The 13,745-nt window shown below is 41.1% G+C and overlaps 1 protein-coding gene across 2 annotated transcripts; it reads left to right on the top strand.

The window, feature by feature from the left end:
• Window positions 1-203: 203 nt before the first annotated feature.
• On the top strand, window positions 204-12,920 carry LOC110961191 (probable ATP-dependent RNA helicase DDX17). 2 transcript variants are annotated; one of them, XM_022208717.2, is made up of 13 exons: window positions 204-596; window positions 1,397-1,553; window positions 1,639-1,735; window positions 3,649-3,782; window positions 3,865-3,930; window positions 4,046-4,187; window positions 4,336-4,496; window positions 4,993-5,165; window positions 5,453-5,563; window positions 6,060-6,121; window positions 6,217-6,276; window positions 10,131-10,367; window positions 11,751-12,920. In XM_022208717.2, the coding sequence occupies exons 1-13, from the start codon at window positions 547-549 to the stop codon at window positions 12,245-12,247; spliced, it is 1,947 nt and encodes a 648-aa protein (XP_022064409.1). In that variant the 5' UTR covers window positions 204-546; the 3' UTR covers window positions 12,248-12,920. The 2 variants fall into 2 exon arrangements, with proteins under 2 accessions (XP_022064409.1, XP_022064408.1); XM_022208716.2 differs by having other exon boundaries at window positions 1,394-1,553.
• Window positions 12,921-13,745: the final 825 nt, after the last annotated feature.

Genomic DNA, 13,745 nt, shown 5'->3' with positions numbered 1-13,745 from the left:
CTGTGGAGTGTATTATGGAAAAACAATAGAAATGCTTTATTCTTAACTAACTAAATAAATTAATAAATAAATATGGAAACAAACAATGCATAAAAATACATAACTAACTAATCAATAAATAACTAGAAACTGACAAATTTTTAAAACTGTAACGATGTGGTACTGTGGGGGGCGTGGCCTCTCCAGCAGCCAACCAATCACAGCCACTTCTGCTCACTGGCACAGTGCTATACTAACAATAACATAGTATCACTGCTGCGTCCTCCTTATTTTTGGTCAGTTAAACTAGTAGTTCCACAACATTTGTTACAGCACAAATATGGTTCGGTGTGATGTCTGACTTTTCAACAAACATTTAGGAAAACGACTGTTTCTGAATTCAGCCAACGTCCCAGGTTGAAGATAGAAGGCGCGTCGGATATCGGTTCTAAGCTAGGCCAGAAACGGTGACGATAAACAACAACCTGAAGGGAGAAAAGCATCCTGGCCAAAACCGTGCGTTTAAATAACTAGTTTATTAGTCACAGAAGAGCGGCTGGCATCAGAATGAGAGGTTCTTATGGAGACAGAGACCGAGACCGAGGTCGTGACAGAGGGTAAGAAGCTAATTGAGTCAGCAAGGCAGTTAGCATCTAAGCTACTGCTAGCGAAGTTGCCATGGAATGCTTTGATGTTATCAGCAACACAGACAGTCTGTGGAAAGAAGTGTCCGCCAAAAACTGCTGCTTATGAAAGCTGAATCACCCAGAATGCATGCATCTGCAACAGATTTTATATCTTTAAATATTACCATGTTTTTTCCTTGCAATTATCCCTTGTATTATCTCACCTACTGTGCCCTATATTATACCAGTCCTGCTGTTTTTAGTGCTCCTTCCACTCCTTTAAAGTTGGAATTAAAAGTCATCCACCTGCCAAAAAGAGGGTTTTATTTTTATTTATTATAGCCCATCAGTTAAATGCAAAAGAGGTCATTTCTTGATGTACAAAACACACTTGTGAATCATATTAATTACAGTCTAATTTCCAAATATAATCAAAACTATTAGACATAACAAAGACATACAATGTGAATCTTGAAAACAGTGTCATGGTAGTGTCTGTAAATGCCAGACTAGACTATAAATTAAACATATTGGGCAGAATTTTTCGATTGCAATGAAGCTTCACAATGATGTTCCTTTGCTATCATCACAAACATAAAGCTGTATGTAGTTAAATGTTATGACAGTGTGACCAAATAAAAGCAGCAGCAGCAGATGTACAGAAACTTTGCAATTAAAAACGGTGTGCTCTTGCAGATAGCAGTGTCTTTTTTTGTGGATAACCTTTTTAGTACAGTACAGCACTGGGGAAAAGTGTTGTTAAGTCAGCCGTGCAATGTTTGTTGCAGCAGTCCTCGATTTGGATCCAGCCGAAGCGGCCCTCCACCGGGTAAAAAATTTGGGAATCCAGGGGACCGTTTGAGAAAGAAGAGATGGGACCTCGATGAGCTTCCCAAATTTGAGAAGAACTTTTATAGTGAACACCTGGAAGTGCAGCGAATGAGCCAGGTACTCTTGTAATATGACTCTGATCTTCAGTCGCGGCTCTCTGAAAAGCAGTGTTTGCCAACTGTTTGTTGTTTTCTTCTTTCAGTACGATGTTGAAGAGTATCGCAGGAAGAAGGAAATCACTGTCCGAGGTTCAGGCTGCCCAAAGCCCGTCACCAACTTCCATCAGGCTCAGTTCCCACGTAAGCTCATGCACTTACCATTATTTACACGGCCGTAACTGTGGAGTCATAGAGCAACTATAACTACTGAACTAAATTTGCTCTGACAGATCATTTAATTGATCTGTTAATGTCATTTGATACAATCATGCTTTGCTTTTTAAAAGCTTCACAGTGTTTGTTATAATGAAAATACTATTGAATAGTTTCCTCACGGACCAGCAGCAATATGTGGCTGTTGGAAATGTAATATTAGGATTTATGAAAATTGCAGAAGTTGCCCCATAAGACTCACTGCACTGCTAGCCTTTTATACAGACATTTTCCCCTTGTGTAATTTATTGTTCTCTACATCCTCATTCTGATGATACGTGGTAGTGAGCATGCTGCAAATTCTGCTGCTGAATGAGTTACAAATTGCACTCACTAAGCATAAAAAAATGCAGAAAAATCTAACTTCATAATCTTGACTAGAGCCAGAAACATTAGTAATGGCAATCTCGTAAACTCTACTATGAGTGGTACAAATACAGAAAGAGTTCTGGAGTACAGATATAGATTCGAAGCTGACATTTAACATCATGTGTCCAAGCTGTTGTGCAAATTAAGACGGAAAGATTGGTTTCTTATTCTGCAGGAATACATCATGTTTTCCACTGTATCATAGAAAAACAGTCATTAAGACAGCTCTTCCATCACTGTTGAATTATTGGGACATTTTTTATAAAAGCGTGCATCAACTGTGACTCTTAAGCTCTTGGACACTAGGTGACTTTATAAATGGTGATAATTCTAATATAATAATGTTAAATATTCCAATATTCTGAAAATATATAATGGTAATATTAATTGTAAACTGAGGTTGGGTGGCCCTGCTTCGCTGTAAATCCTGATAGACACTGGGTTTTATTTATTTCTAATGCTCTTATTGTTTTTGTTTTTTTTACCCTTTGCATTACTTCATTGCTACATTTTAGATTGGATCCTCACCATGCACACTCAGATGATTCAGTTACATGCGCCAGCTGTTTTTACTGAGCTTCTATAGTTCAGATTTACGTACTACTGCAACCTAGAATAAGCTGCGAAACAATCTGGAGTTATTTCTATCCTTTGGGCAATTGAGTTTCTAATTTTTTCATCTTGTTCTACCTCTGGCTGTTTGTGTTTTAATTGAGTGATTCATTCAAATGCTCTAAATAATGCCGTTGTTGTTTTACTATCTTTTGCCTTTTAAGCTTCAGTGTCCCGCCGGCGGTACACCTACTAATTTGCATAGGAATTTAAAGAATGTCCGAAGGCTGCAAACGCGATTATACAAACACTATACGCCGATGGAAAGCTTAGATTCTCATGAATCCGCCAGTATAAACCACTTTCAGATGCGATTACCACAGCGGATAATATAAACACATTTGTCTGACAAACAACGAATATCCATCCATCCGTTCTCTATACACGGCTTTAACGCACACAGCGCGACTCACATTTCCGGGTTCATTATTACACACAGATGAAAAGATTCCACAAAAAACGGCCATAATCCAACCTTGGACATCCAGACGACACAAGCCAGTAAAATATTTTGTCCAAAACATGTCTTGAAGTCAGTATATAATCCACGAATCGGTCGTTTTCAAGGAAATGCACCTCGTGATACACGTCCAATATTCCCTGTACTTCTCGTCATATTTTTTATTTACAAATAGAATATTAGCGATTTTTTGTACTGAAAATGGCTGGAATTGACTGCAGCTTAAACGGTTAAAATTATATTTTATTATTAAATATATATATTTTTTTCTCTACGTTTTTTAAAATTTCTTTGCTATATCTTAACTGTACTGTAAATGGACATCCATATGTCACTGTATTAAATTTAAGCAGAGGTTAAATGACGAATTAGATTCTTTCTATTCTTTCTGTCCGTCTAGAATATGTAATCGATGTACTGATGCAGCAGAACTTCAAGGAGCCCACCGCCATTCAGGCTCAAGGTTTCCCACTGGCTCTTAGTGGAAGAGACATGGTGGGCATCGCTCAGACTGGCTCTGGGAAGACCTTATCTGTGAGACACTTTTTCTTCTATCCCTATAAGATGAACACATAACACACAGCAGCACTCAAGTTACCTCTTTATCTCTTTTTAGTACCTTCTGCCAGCCATCGTGCACATCAATCACCAGCCCTACTTGGAGCGTGGAGATGGACCCATTGTACGTGCAGAGAAGCAGCAGTTAAACAAATCCTATTATAACCCATCTTATCACAACATGGAAGTACCTAGTACACTAAACAGTGGGTTGTTGTGGCGTTATGTGTGCTCTACAGTGCTTGGTGTTGGCCCCCACCAGAGAGCTGGCTCAGCAGGTCCAGCAGGTGGCGTACGACTACGGAAAGTCTTCCCGCATTAAAAGCACTTGTGTGTATGGAGGCGCTCCCAAGGGACCTCAGATCCGGGACCTGGAGAGAGGTGAGGAAAACTCCCACTTCACTGTTTGGGTTAATGCTGCTTTGTGTCACATTTTGTTCATTCACCCACACCGGATTAGTTTAAATGATTAACGTATGTTTAATAAAGGGCATTACGCGCTGAAAGGTGCTAAATTTGTCTCACCAAGGTGTTGAGATCTGCATTGCCACTCCGGGTCGTCTCATTGACTTCCTCGAGGCTGGAAAAACCAACCTGCGGCGATGCACGTACCTGGTGCTGGACGAAGCCGATCGCATGCTGGATATGGGCTTTGAGCCACAGATTCGCAAAATTGTGGATCAGATCAGGGTAACGCTAATATTCAAAGCTTTGTGTGTGTTTGTTTATGTACACTACTGTTTAAAAGTTTGAGGTCACCCTGACAATTTCATGTTTTCCATAAAAACTCACACTTTTACTCATGCGCTAACATAACTGTACAAGGGTTTTCTAACCATCAGTTAGCCTTTCAACAGCATTAGCTAACACAATGTAGCATTAGAACACAGGAGTGATGGTTGCTGGAAATGTTCCTCTGTACCCCTATGGGGATATTCCATTAGAAATTTCCAGCTAGAACAGTCATTTACCACATTAACAATGTCTACGCTGTATTTCTGATTAATTTAATGCCATGTTCACCGAAAAAAATGCTTTTCTTTCAACAATAAGTACATTTCTAGTAACCCCAAACTTTTGAACGACAAAAATAAAATAATGCTGATTTTAGCAGCAGAGAAATTAATGTTTGATAAGCAGGGAATTAAACAGCTGTCATTGTTAACTTGGCGTGCTTTTTTCCCAGCCGGACAGACAGACCCTCATGTGGAGCGCTACCTGGCCCAAAGAGGTTCGCCAGCTGGCAGAGGACTTCCTGAAGGACTATGTCCAAATCAATGTCGGAGCTCTGGAGCTCAGCGCCAACCACAACATCCTGCAGATCGTGGATGTTTGTATGGAGAGTGAAAAGGACAACAAGTAAGAGGCTGGTCATGTAGCAGACTTTTCTTTACCTTTGTTAAAAATGGTTTGGTTTGCCTTTTTAGAGCCCCTTTGTTTTCTCACATTCCTTGGTGTATTCTTGTCACTTCTCACCCTTGTCCTCTTTATCTCCTTCCCATCCCTTTCAGATTCTGTATCTTTAACTTGGATGTGCACTAGTATCTCAGACCAGCACAGGCAGGCCATTTTTGAGAGGTGCATACATGTATAACTTTAAAAATTTCATGCATTTCTTACTTTTTGTTGTTGTTTTTTCCTCTCAGGTTGATCCAGCTGATGGAGGAGATCATGGCTGAGAAAGAGAACAAGACTATCATCTTTGTAGAGACCAAGAAACGATGTGATGACCTCACACGCAGGATGAGACGTGATGGGTGAGTACGCTTATATTAAAAGAAAAATCTTACATGGTAAATATTTAAGTCTGCAATTTTTCTGAAGATCTCATGTGTGACCGTTTTCTTCATGTCTTAAAGCTGTCCTAATGCAGATGGCAAGGCTGAATAATTAATTGAAATATTACTGAACTTGGCCAAGTAAAATGTCCAAATCACAGAAGCTGCAATTTATATGATAAATGTCACCACATAGACTTATAAACGAAGTACAGAGATGCCCTAGCCCTGTGAGTTTGCTTGTTTGGGGCAGTCCAGTCAAAATCACAATATCATTTTATTATTTGTTTCAGTGCAAAAGAAATGCAAAAAGTGACCATTCCCTTTGACATTATGACTCATATTCCACTCAGAGTGTCTGTTAGTCTCTTGCTGATGGTGCTCTTTCAAAAATTAACAAAACGCCACTAAAAAACTCACAGAAATATCAACTGATTTAAACCTTATGGTCGTATCGAACATGTTTGTCTTGCAGGTGGCCAGCGATGTGTATTCATGGTGACAAGAGCCAACCGGAGAGAGACTGGGTGTTGTCAGGTACAACAGACACACTGACATTGGAACTAAATTGACTAATAGTACTGTTCCCATTTTTTTTTTTTTGATCATCTATTGTTTATCTCATGTTGCAGAGTTTCGCAGCGGCAAAGCTCCCATTCTGATTGCTACCGATGTGGCCTCACGTGGTTTGGGTACGTCATGTGTGCTCGAGTGCAGACGAAGCATTTCTTCAGTGTAGCCACACCCTGATGTGGAGCCTTATAGTATATCTGACCACTCAGGATGTAGAATAATATTAGTTATGGTCAGTGGATATCGATCGAGCTCCTCACTGCATGTTTATTTACAGTAGATTTTTCAATCACAAACACATAACAATTTGAAACAACATATGATGCTTCTCAGGTAAATTTTCTATCTAAGAAATATGTCGTATTTTCAGCAGGCTTTCCTCTGAACACTTTATTGCGTAACGATGAGAAAAACAGAACAGAACAGAACATAGGAAAAAATGCCCCTCTCAAAACTAGAAAAAAATTATTTCAAGGAACTTTTACCTTGAACTAAATGGAAGAAAAAAATCTGCTAATAGAACAAGTGAAAAAGGGCTTGGTAAGATTTCTTGAAATAAGATATCATATTTAGAATATTGATATCTTAAAATTAGCTGGGAAATCTTATTTTAAGCTCTATTTTACCAGGATTGTCAAGCTTAGGTGTCTTAACCCTCCTGTTGTCCTCATTTACGGCTCCAAAAAATATTGTTCCCATGTCTGAAAAAAATCCAAAATTCAGCAAAAAAATTCGACAAATTTCTACAAAATTTGCAAAATTTTCATGAAAAAAATCCCAAATTTGGCAAGAAATAAAAAATCTAAAAATTGTAAATATTTTCCAAAAATGAGTAAAAAAATTCAGGAAAAATCCTAAAAATATCTAAAGTGATTACATATATATCAGTAAAAGTTCTAATATTTTCTTAAAGAACATTGGGGGAAAAAAATCGACCAAAATCCAGCGAGATTCACTGGATTTTGGTTGATTTTGTTTTTTTTTTTGTTTTTTTTTACCGAGTGTTCTTGAAGAAACCTTTTTTTTTAAACATTTCTTTTTTTCCACCAGAAAATGTTCGAAAATGTCGTCAAAAAATTTGAAGTTTTCACTGTGAAAATACATTTTTTTCCACATTTTTAAACTTGAAAACGGGTCAATTTGACCCACAGGACGACACGAGGGTTAAACTTACTTTGAGTTTTCTTTTAAAATCCAACTCAAAACAAGATAATTTCCAGATTGTTTGACTTAACCAGATATTTAAGATGCGTTGTCTTAAAACAAGTCCCTCCATCTTGCTGAAATGTCACTTGTTAAGTGAATTCATCTTAAATGAAGTGGGATGAGACATTCTGACTAAAAAAATCAGACAAGTAGACTTGGTAGGATTTAGAGTTTTTGCAGTGAGAGCATAGGAATGATGTTGAATGAAGTGTGACGATGTAAGGGGTGAGGCTGGTGCAGCACCCCCTTACAGGATGGCAATCAACCTTTAACCTAATTCTGTGTTCATTTGTTTTCTTTTCATTTTGTTTTTTGTTTATTTTTTTGTTTGTTTGTTTGTTTCCAAGTCTCTCTTCCGGCAACTAGAAGCACACAGGCCCTCGGGAGCCTGCAGCCGGACCTAGGCATGACAAATCGAAAGCTGACTCGGGGAGAGAGACAGCCTGATTAATCAGTCCCAGACACAGCCATCAGAGCCCGCTAACAAAACTCTCCCCCCCCTTCCAGGACACTGGCTTCCTGGGCGATGTGTGCGGGGGGGAGGAGGCGAGCGCAGGGTGCTGCTGGGCTTCCAAATTTGATCGTGGGGTTTGGGGGCGGCTGTCAGGTGAGAGGGCGAAGAGGGGGGTGTGGAGGAGGGTGGACTCCCTTTGGCCATGCCATCATCACAGTGACGCACCACGCCATTTGCTGCTAAGATTAACTCACCCAGAGACTTTCTTTTTTTTTTTTTTTTCCTTAACTTTTTGATATCTGTGTATTTATTCTGAGGGGATATGGATATACAAACAAAAAACTTGAGGAGATACATTTCCATTCCCTGTAAGAAACTTTGGACAACAAATTTTTTTTTACTTAATTGGCCCCACGGAGTTAATCCACTTTAATACACAAGTTTTGTGAGGCTGAAACACAGTGGTGCGTTACAAGAAGACAGAGAAAGAAACAACTGCCAGGAAGTGAGGGTGGAAAGCAGCCAAAGCCGGGCATGGGCAGCTATGCTGGAGACTCCCCTCTGAACTGCCCCCTGATGCCAGCCCCTGACACCCCCCACCACTGGCTGTGCCGGACGGCCTCTCCCTCTGCGGACGTCATGTCTGGTCCTGGCTGGCAGGAGTCCTGGCCTGGAGGAACCACCTCTCTATAATCAATTTCCCTCCCTTTTCCTCCTGTCTGTCCTGTCTCCCACGTCACCTCTCTGTCATTAGTACCTCTCTCTTTTGCTCATTTCCTCTCTTAAATGTTCTCTCCTTCTTCTTCATCTCTTTTCACCCCCCCCCCCCCTTCTTCTACGTCATCTAGGTCTCCTATGCTTGTTTTCTTCAATTCATTTCTGACCTTTGTCCTTTTTGTCCCTTTGCCCCCTTATTCCCAAATCCTCTGCTTTCACCATCCCCTTTGTCTTTAACACTTTGGCCGTTTTTCTTTGTATGCATCACACCAGACCACCAGGTCAGACTTGCAAATACCGTCACAAGAACGAGCACAAACTGTCAGGACTCAGTTCCCCCTGGACAGCCCCCTCTCACAGAAACGTCTTCCCCTTTAGTGTCTGTTTCTTGTTACTAAACTTGAAAAGCTGGGCTCTATGATTCCACTGCCATTGGAAGTGACCTGGGAGGCATTTGGAACACCAATCACAGAAAATCCACCACTTCTACTGACCCACAGCTCAATCAGAAGCTGCCCGCTGCTGCCATTTAGTAACGTTAGAAACGGCAGCAGGTCGCTCTCACAGCAGCCTTAAAGTTGACAGGAAAGAATCCAGAAAGGCCTCTCCACCCGTCACCTCCTACTAAACCCAGCAGTAACGTCTCCTGGACAGACGAGGCTGGGAGACGTGAAGAGGCACAGGTCAGAGTAGCGTTAGGACCGCATCCCAGCACAGTCCAGCTGGAGCTCTGCCACTCACAGTGTCCAGCTTTGGGAGTGTTGTGGAGGAGTGGCGAGGTGGGAGAAGGGACTGCTTTGTCCTGAGCGCTCTCCTCCTACCCCTGCAGACCTCCCAGGACTGGTGATGGGTAGGGGGACAGAGAGGTAACTTTGTAAGGCATCACTAAATCTCTGACACAGGGTAAGTACTGTACCTCACCCCCCCTCCTTCCCCATTTTCTCCTCCACCAGCCTTCATCACGATGCTTCCAAAACAAGACTTGTCTTTCCTCTAATCAGCAGTGTTTTCTGAGCCCTTTGCCAACTGTAATGAGAAACAGACCTCTAATTTGTCCCAAACAGATTTGTTTTCAGAAAAGTAATTGATTTTTTCAGTTGATCACAGTCATAAATCAACGAACCCTTTATCCTACAAGGATCATGTTAAAGTTTAACATTAGGGTCTCGTCTCCTTTTGAAGTATCTCCTATTGTCCAGATTCTTCAACAAACCACTGTAACATTTCCCCTTACCTAGTTCAGTCGATCTTTAGCTGTGACTGCATGTAACCTGTTTGCATGTGTGCAGATATTCCATTAATCTACTCGATTATTCAGTCCTGTTTTGTAATTGGCATGTTAAGTCCTTTTCTAATCGTGCAAGTAGCTGATCGTTTGACAGGTAAGTGATACTCAGAGGATGATGGGTGTCTCACAGGTATTGTCTGTCTGACCGTTCGCAGTTCCAAGAGCAAAATTTAACTTTCAAGAATGGAGTTAAGTGACTGATTAATTGCTCAACCAAACGCTAGTTTTGTTCTGACTTGTGTTTTTATGTTTTCCCTCCCTGTAACCGACCCCATCATACCACCCCTTCTCCTTACTACCGCCTCAAGACGTGGAGGATGTCAAGTTTGTCATCAATTATGACTATCCCAACTCCTCAGAGGACTACATCCATCGTATCGGCCGTACGGCCCGCAGCACCAACAAAGGCACCGCCTACACCTTCTTCACCCCGGGGAACCTCCGGCAGGCAAGAGAGCTGATACGAGTGCTGGAGGAGGCCAGACAGGCCATCAATCCTAAACTGCTGCAGCTGGTTGACACCGGACGTGGAGGAGGAGGAGGAGGTGAGGGATGCTTCCACAGCCTTGATGTGGTGTCTAAATAATGTAGATGCTGACGTCTCTGCACCAAGGAAGAATCTGTTTTGACTTCCTCAACAAATGAGCATTTTTTAGAGTGTTGGATACCAGCCTTCACGTAGCTTTAAAGGCTCTCGATCTGTTGTGTAGGACTAGATGTTGATATCCATTCTTGCATACATGAGACACCTAAGACTCTGTGGGATGGTCCAGTGAGTGAGGGCATCCTCTGGGTTATCAACATGACTTAAAGTATTCCGGCACCGTGCTGGATTTCCGGCGTGCGGCGAGTCAAATGAGTAGGTGCTAATGGAAAAGCACCTGAAGAAAACTACTTGAACTAAAGTTCTGGAAAAAATGTCATATTTATGAAATTTTTAAAATTGTCTCAAACAACATTTCGCACTCTCCCTCCCTCTATGAGTCCGGCAAATACCGCTGGAATCCAGGCATTAGTTTATTGGTTTTCATGATAGGCAAAAAAAAACCCAATAACGATATTAGCTGATATCACATTTTATGCCAATATCAGGCCGATAACATCGGTGGGCCGATAACATCGGTGGGCTGATATTTTCAGACATCCCTAGTTACAGGTGTAAATGGGTTGAGATCTGGTCATCTAAACCATTTTACCGCAAGAAGAGACTTTTTTCAGGAATTATCTCCTAAATGTGTAACCTCGACACCAGTGTTGCTAACTTGGCAACTTTCTCGACTTTCCAAAGCCTCATGGCAACTTTTTTTGTCAAAAGCGACAAATCTAGTGACTTTTTCTGGCTTTTTGGAGACTCTGACAAAGCTCAGATCGTCCTGCACTTACTGTCCTCAACGAGCAGCAGGTGCTGCTGTGATCTCCTCCCCTTCACAAAGCCTAGCCGGTCAGTCCAGTAACCCAGCAGCAGTCCCACTGTCTGATTAGAGGAGACCCACATCACTCCACAGCCAGACTGATTCGTGCATGCGCAAAGCCACTACAGATCCCGTCCTGGCTTACAGAGCGAGATATCAATGAAAATGTTTCTTCACTCTCATACTTAAATTATCACTGCATTTAGCCTCTAGTTCAAAAACATATTTTGGATGTATTATACTCACTTTTTTCTTTCCCTCAATGTTATTCCTCTCTCCTACAACATTGATTACAATTACATGCAAATGGGAAATTATGCAAATTAGGCGATGACATCATTTAGCGACTTCTAGCGACTTTTAGGACAGTCAATAGCTGCTTTCCTTACTGAGGAGCTGGTAACACTATAGATGGGTTTTTAGGGGTTTAATCGATGACTTTGCACCAATCTGTAGTTGTTTGATGACAGTTTGCCCCCTTTTTTTGTTCATTCTTACCCCTCTTTTCATTTCCAGGTGGCCGATCCCGTTTCCGTGGCAACTCCAATTCCAACAATCCCAACTTGATGTACCAGGACGAGTGTGATCGGCGGATGCGTTCCGTGGGCGGAGGCGGCAGCTCCAAGGACAACCGAGGCAGCAGCAACTACAGCCGTGACAGCCGGGACGGCCGTGGAGGGAACAGCCGGGACGGGGACCGCTCTTCCTCCTCCTCCTCTTCCTCCTACAGGGATCGCAGCAGCAGGGACGGAGGACGCAGCTACAGCTCCAGCTCCAACTCGTACGACGGCTATCAGAACAGCAGCAGCAGCAGCAGCAGCAGCGGTCAGTACAGCTCCTCCAGGGGCAGCTCTGGGTCGGGGGGCAGCGGACAAACTCCAGCCCCTTCATCGGGCCCCCAGCCTCTAATGGCCCAGCAGTTCAACCCTCCACAGCCCATGATGGGCCTGATGGGGCATTCGCCGTTCCAGTTTGCCGCTCCGCCACCACCTTCTCTATCAGGCAGGAAGTAGTTTGTTCTGTCCACCGAATGAGTCAGAAATATGTTGATTTTGCAACTTATTTCTGACTTCAACATTCCAGTTATTACTGTGCTCGGGTCGCAGCTCTGCACCGGCTCTCGGTTTGTTTATGAAGTAGTCAACCAGCGCTTTTGACTGTCTTTTAAAGTCAAATTATTTATCAGTTATTTAGTTTGACTGAAGCTCGCCATGTCATTTTTGTTACAATTTGTCTCGGAGAAAAGAAACCGTTTTTTTGTACAAACACGCTTTTGTATTGTGAGCTTCTTTGGAGGACTTTCTAGAATATCAGATTTTCCCTTTAGGTGTATCCAAGGTAGGTGCTGATATTAATTCTTGTACGTACGCCCGTTTGTGTTTGAGCTATAGCTTTGGTCCTGGTGTATCTGGAAAACATTTACCACATGGAGTTTTTTTCAGTTTGAACCTTTTCTATGAGCTTTATGTCGATATTACTTTAGGCCTTATAGACTTGTGTATTCATGGCATGTAAATGAGCTTTTCCCTCAGATTTCTAAGTTTGTATGAACTAACAAGTCTTCTTAGTCCTGCCACAAGTTGTTTAGTTCATCACCAGTACGGTCCAGGCTGCAGCAGTGAGGGCTGAGTTTTCCTAGCTAACAGTAAGTCCCTTTTTACATGTTTAATAAAGCTCTTCAGTGTATATTTGTGTCTTCTTTTAACCAGAGGTTGAACTTGGCGGGATAGACGCAGCTCCCAGCGACCCTAATGAGGATTAAGTGGTGTGTAGATAATGGATGGATGGATTAACAGATGTGTCGTCCTGCAGGTCAAATTGACCTGCTTTAAAGTTTGAAAACGTGTAAAAATATATATATATATTTCCACAGTGAAACTTCTGATGTCCACATTTTCAACATTTTTGGGAAATCTTTGAACATTTTTTGGACAAAAAGAAATGTTAAACATGTTTCTTTAAGAACATTCACAAAAAAATCAACCAAAATCCAGCAAATTTTGCTGGATTTTGGTTGATTTTTTTTTGTGAATGTTCTTAAAGAAAATATTAGAAGTTTTACTGATACACATGTAATCACTTCAGATATTTTTTAGGATTTTTTGGAAGATTTTTACTCATTTTTTGAAAATATTTACAAGAATTTTCATGCGAAATTTGGGGGATTTTTAAAAAAAATAAAACTTTGAAGGAATTATTGGGATTTTCTTCCTGAAGTTTGTTCAAATCTTCTGAAATTGGGAATTTTTGGAGTTTTTTCAGACAAGAAAACAATATTTTTTGGTGCCCGTAAATGAGAACAACCTGAGGGTTAAAGAAAATATATATATGGAATCACTTTAGATATTTTTAGGATTTCTTTGGGGAGATTTTTACTCTTTTTTTTTTTTTGAACATTTACAAGAATTTTTTTTTGCCAAATTTGGGGGATTTTTTTTTTTTTATTAAACTTTTAAGGAATTATTGGAATTTTCTTCCTGAAAGTTTTGCAAATTTTCAGGGGAATTTTTT

Source organism: Acanthochromis polyacanthus, chromosome 21, assembly GCF_021347895.1.
Source record: "Acanthochromis polyacanthus isolate Apoly-LR-REF ecotype Palm Island chromosome 21, KAUST_Apoly_ChrSc, whole genome shotgun sequence".
Lineage (NCBI taxonomy): Eukaryota > Metazoa > Chordata > Actinopteri > Pomacentridae > Acanthochromis > Acanthochromis polyacanthus.
The sequence above is the reverse complement of the archived record's forward strand: the minus strand, read 5'-3'. Positions and strand labels throughout refer to the sequence as shown.

Coding starts and splice junctions, on each gene's coding strand:
- LOC110961191 (XM_022208716.2), top strand. CDS start 547: ATGAGAGGTTCTTATGGAGACAGAGACCGAGACCGAGGTCGTGACAGA. Junction 597..1,393: donor GACCGAGGTCGTGACAGAGG/GTAAGAAGCTAA, acceptor TGTTTGTTGCAG/CAGTCCTCGATTTGGATCCA. Junction 3,783..3,864: donor GCTCTGGGAAGACCTTATCT/GTGAGACACTTT, acceptor ATCTCTTTTTAG/TACCTTCTGCCAGCCATCGT.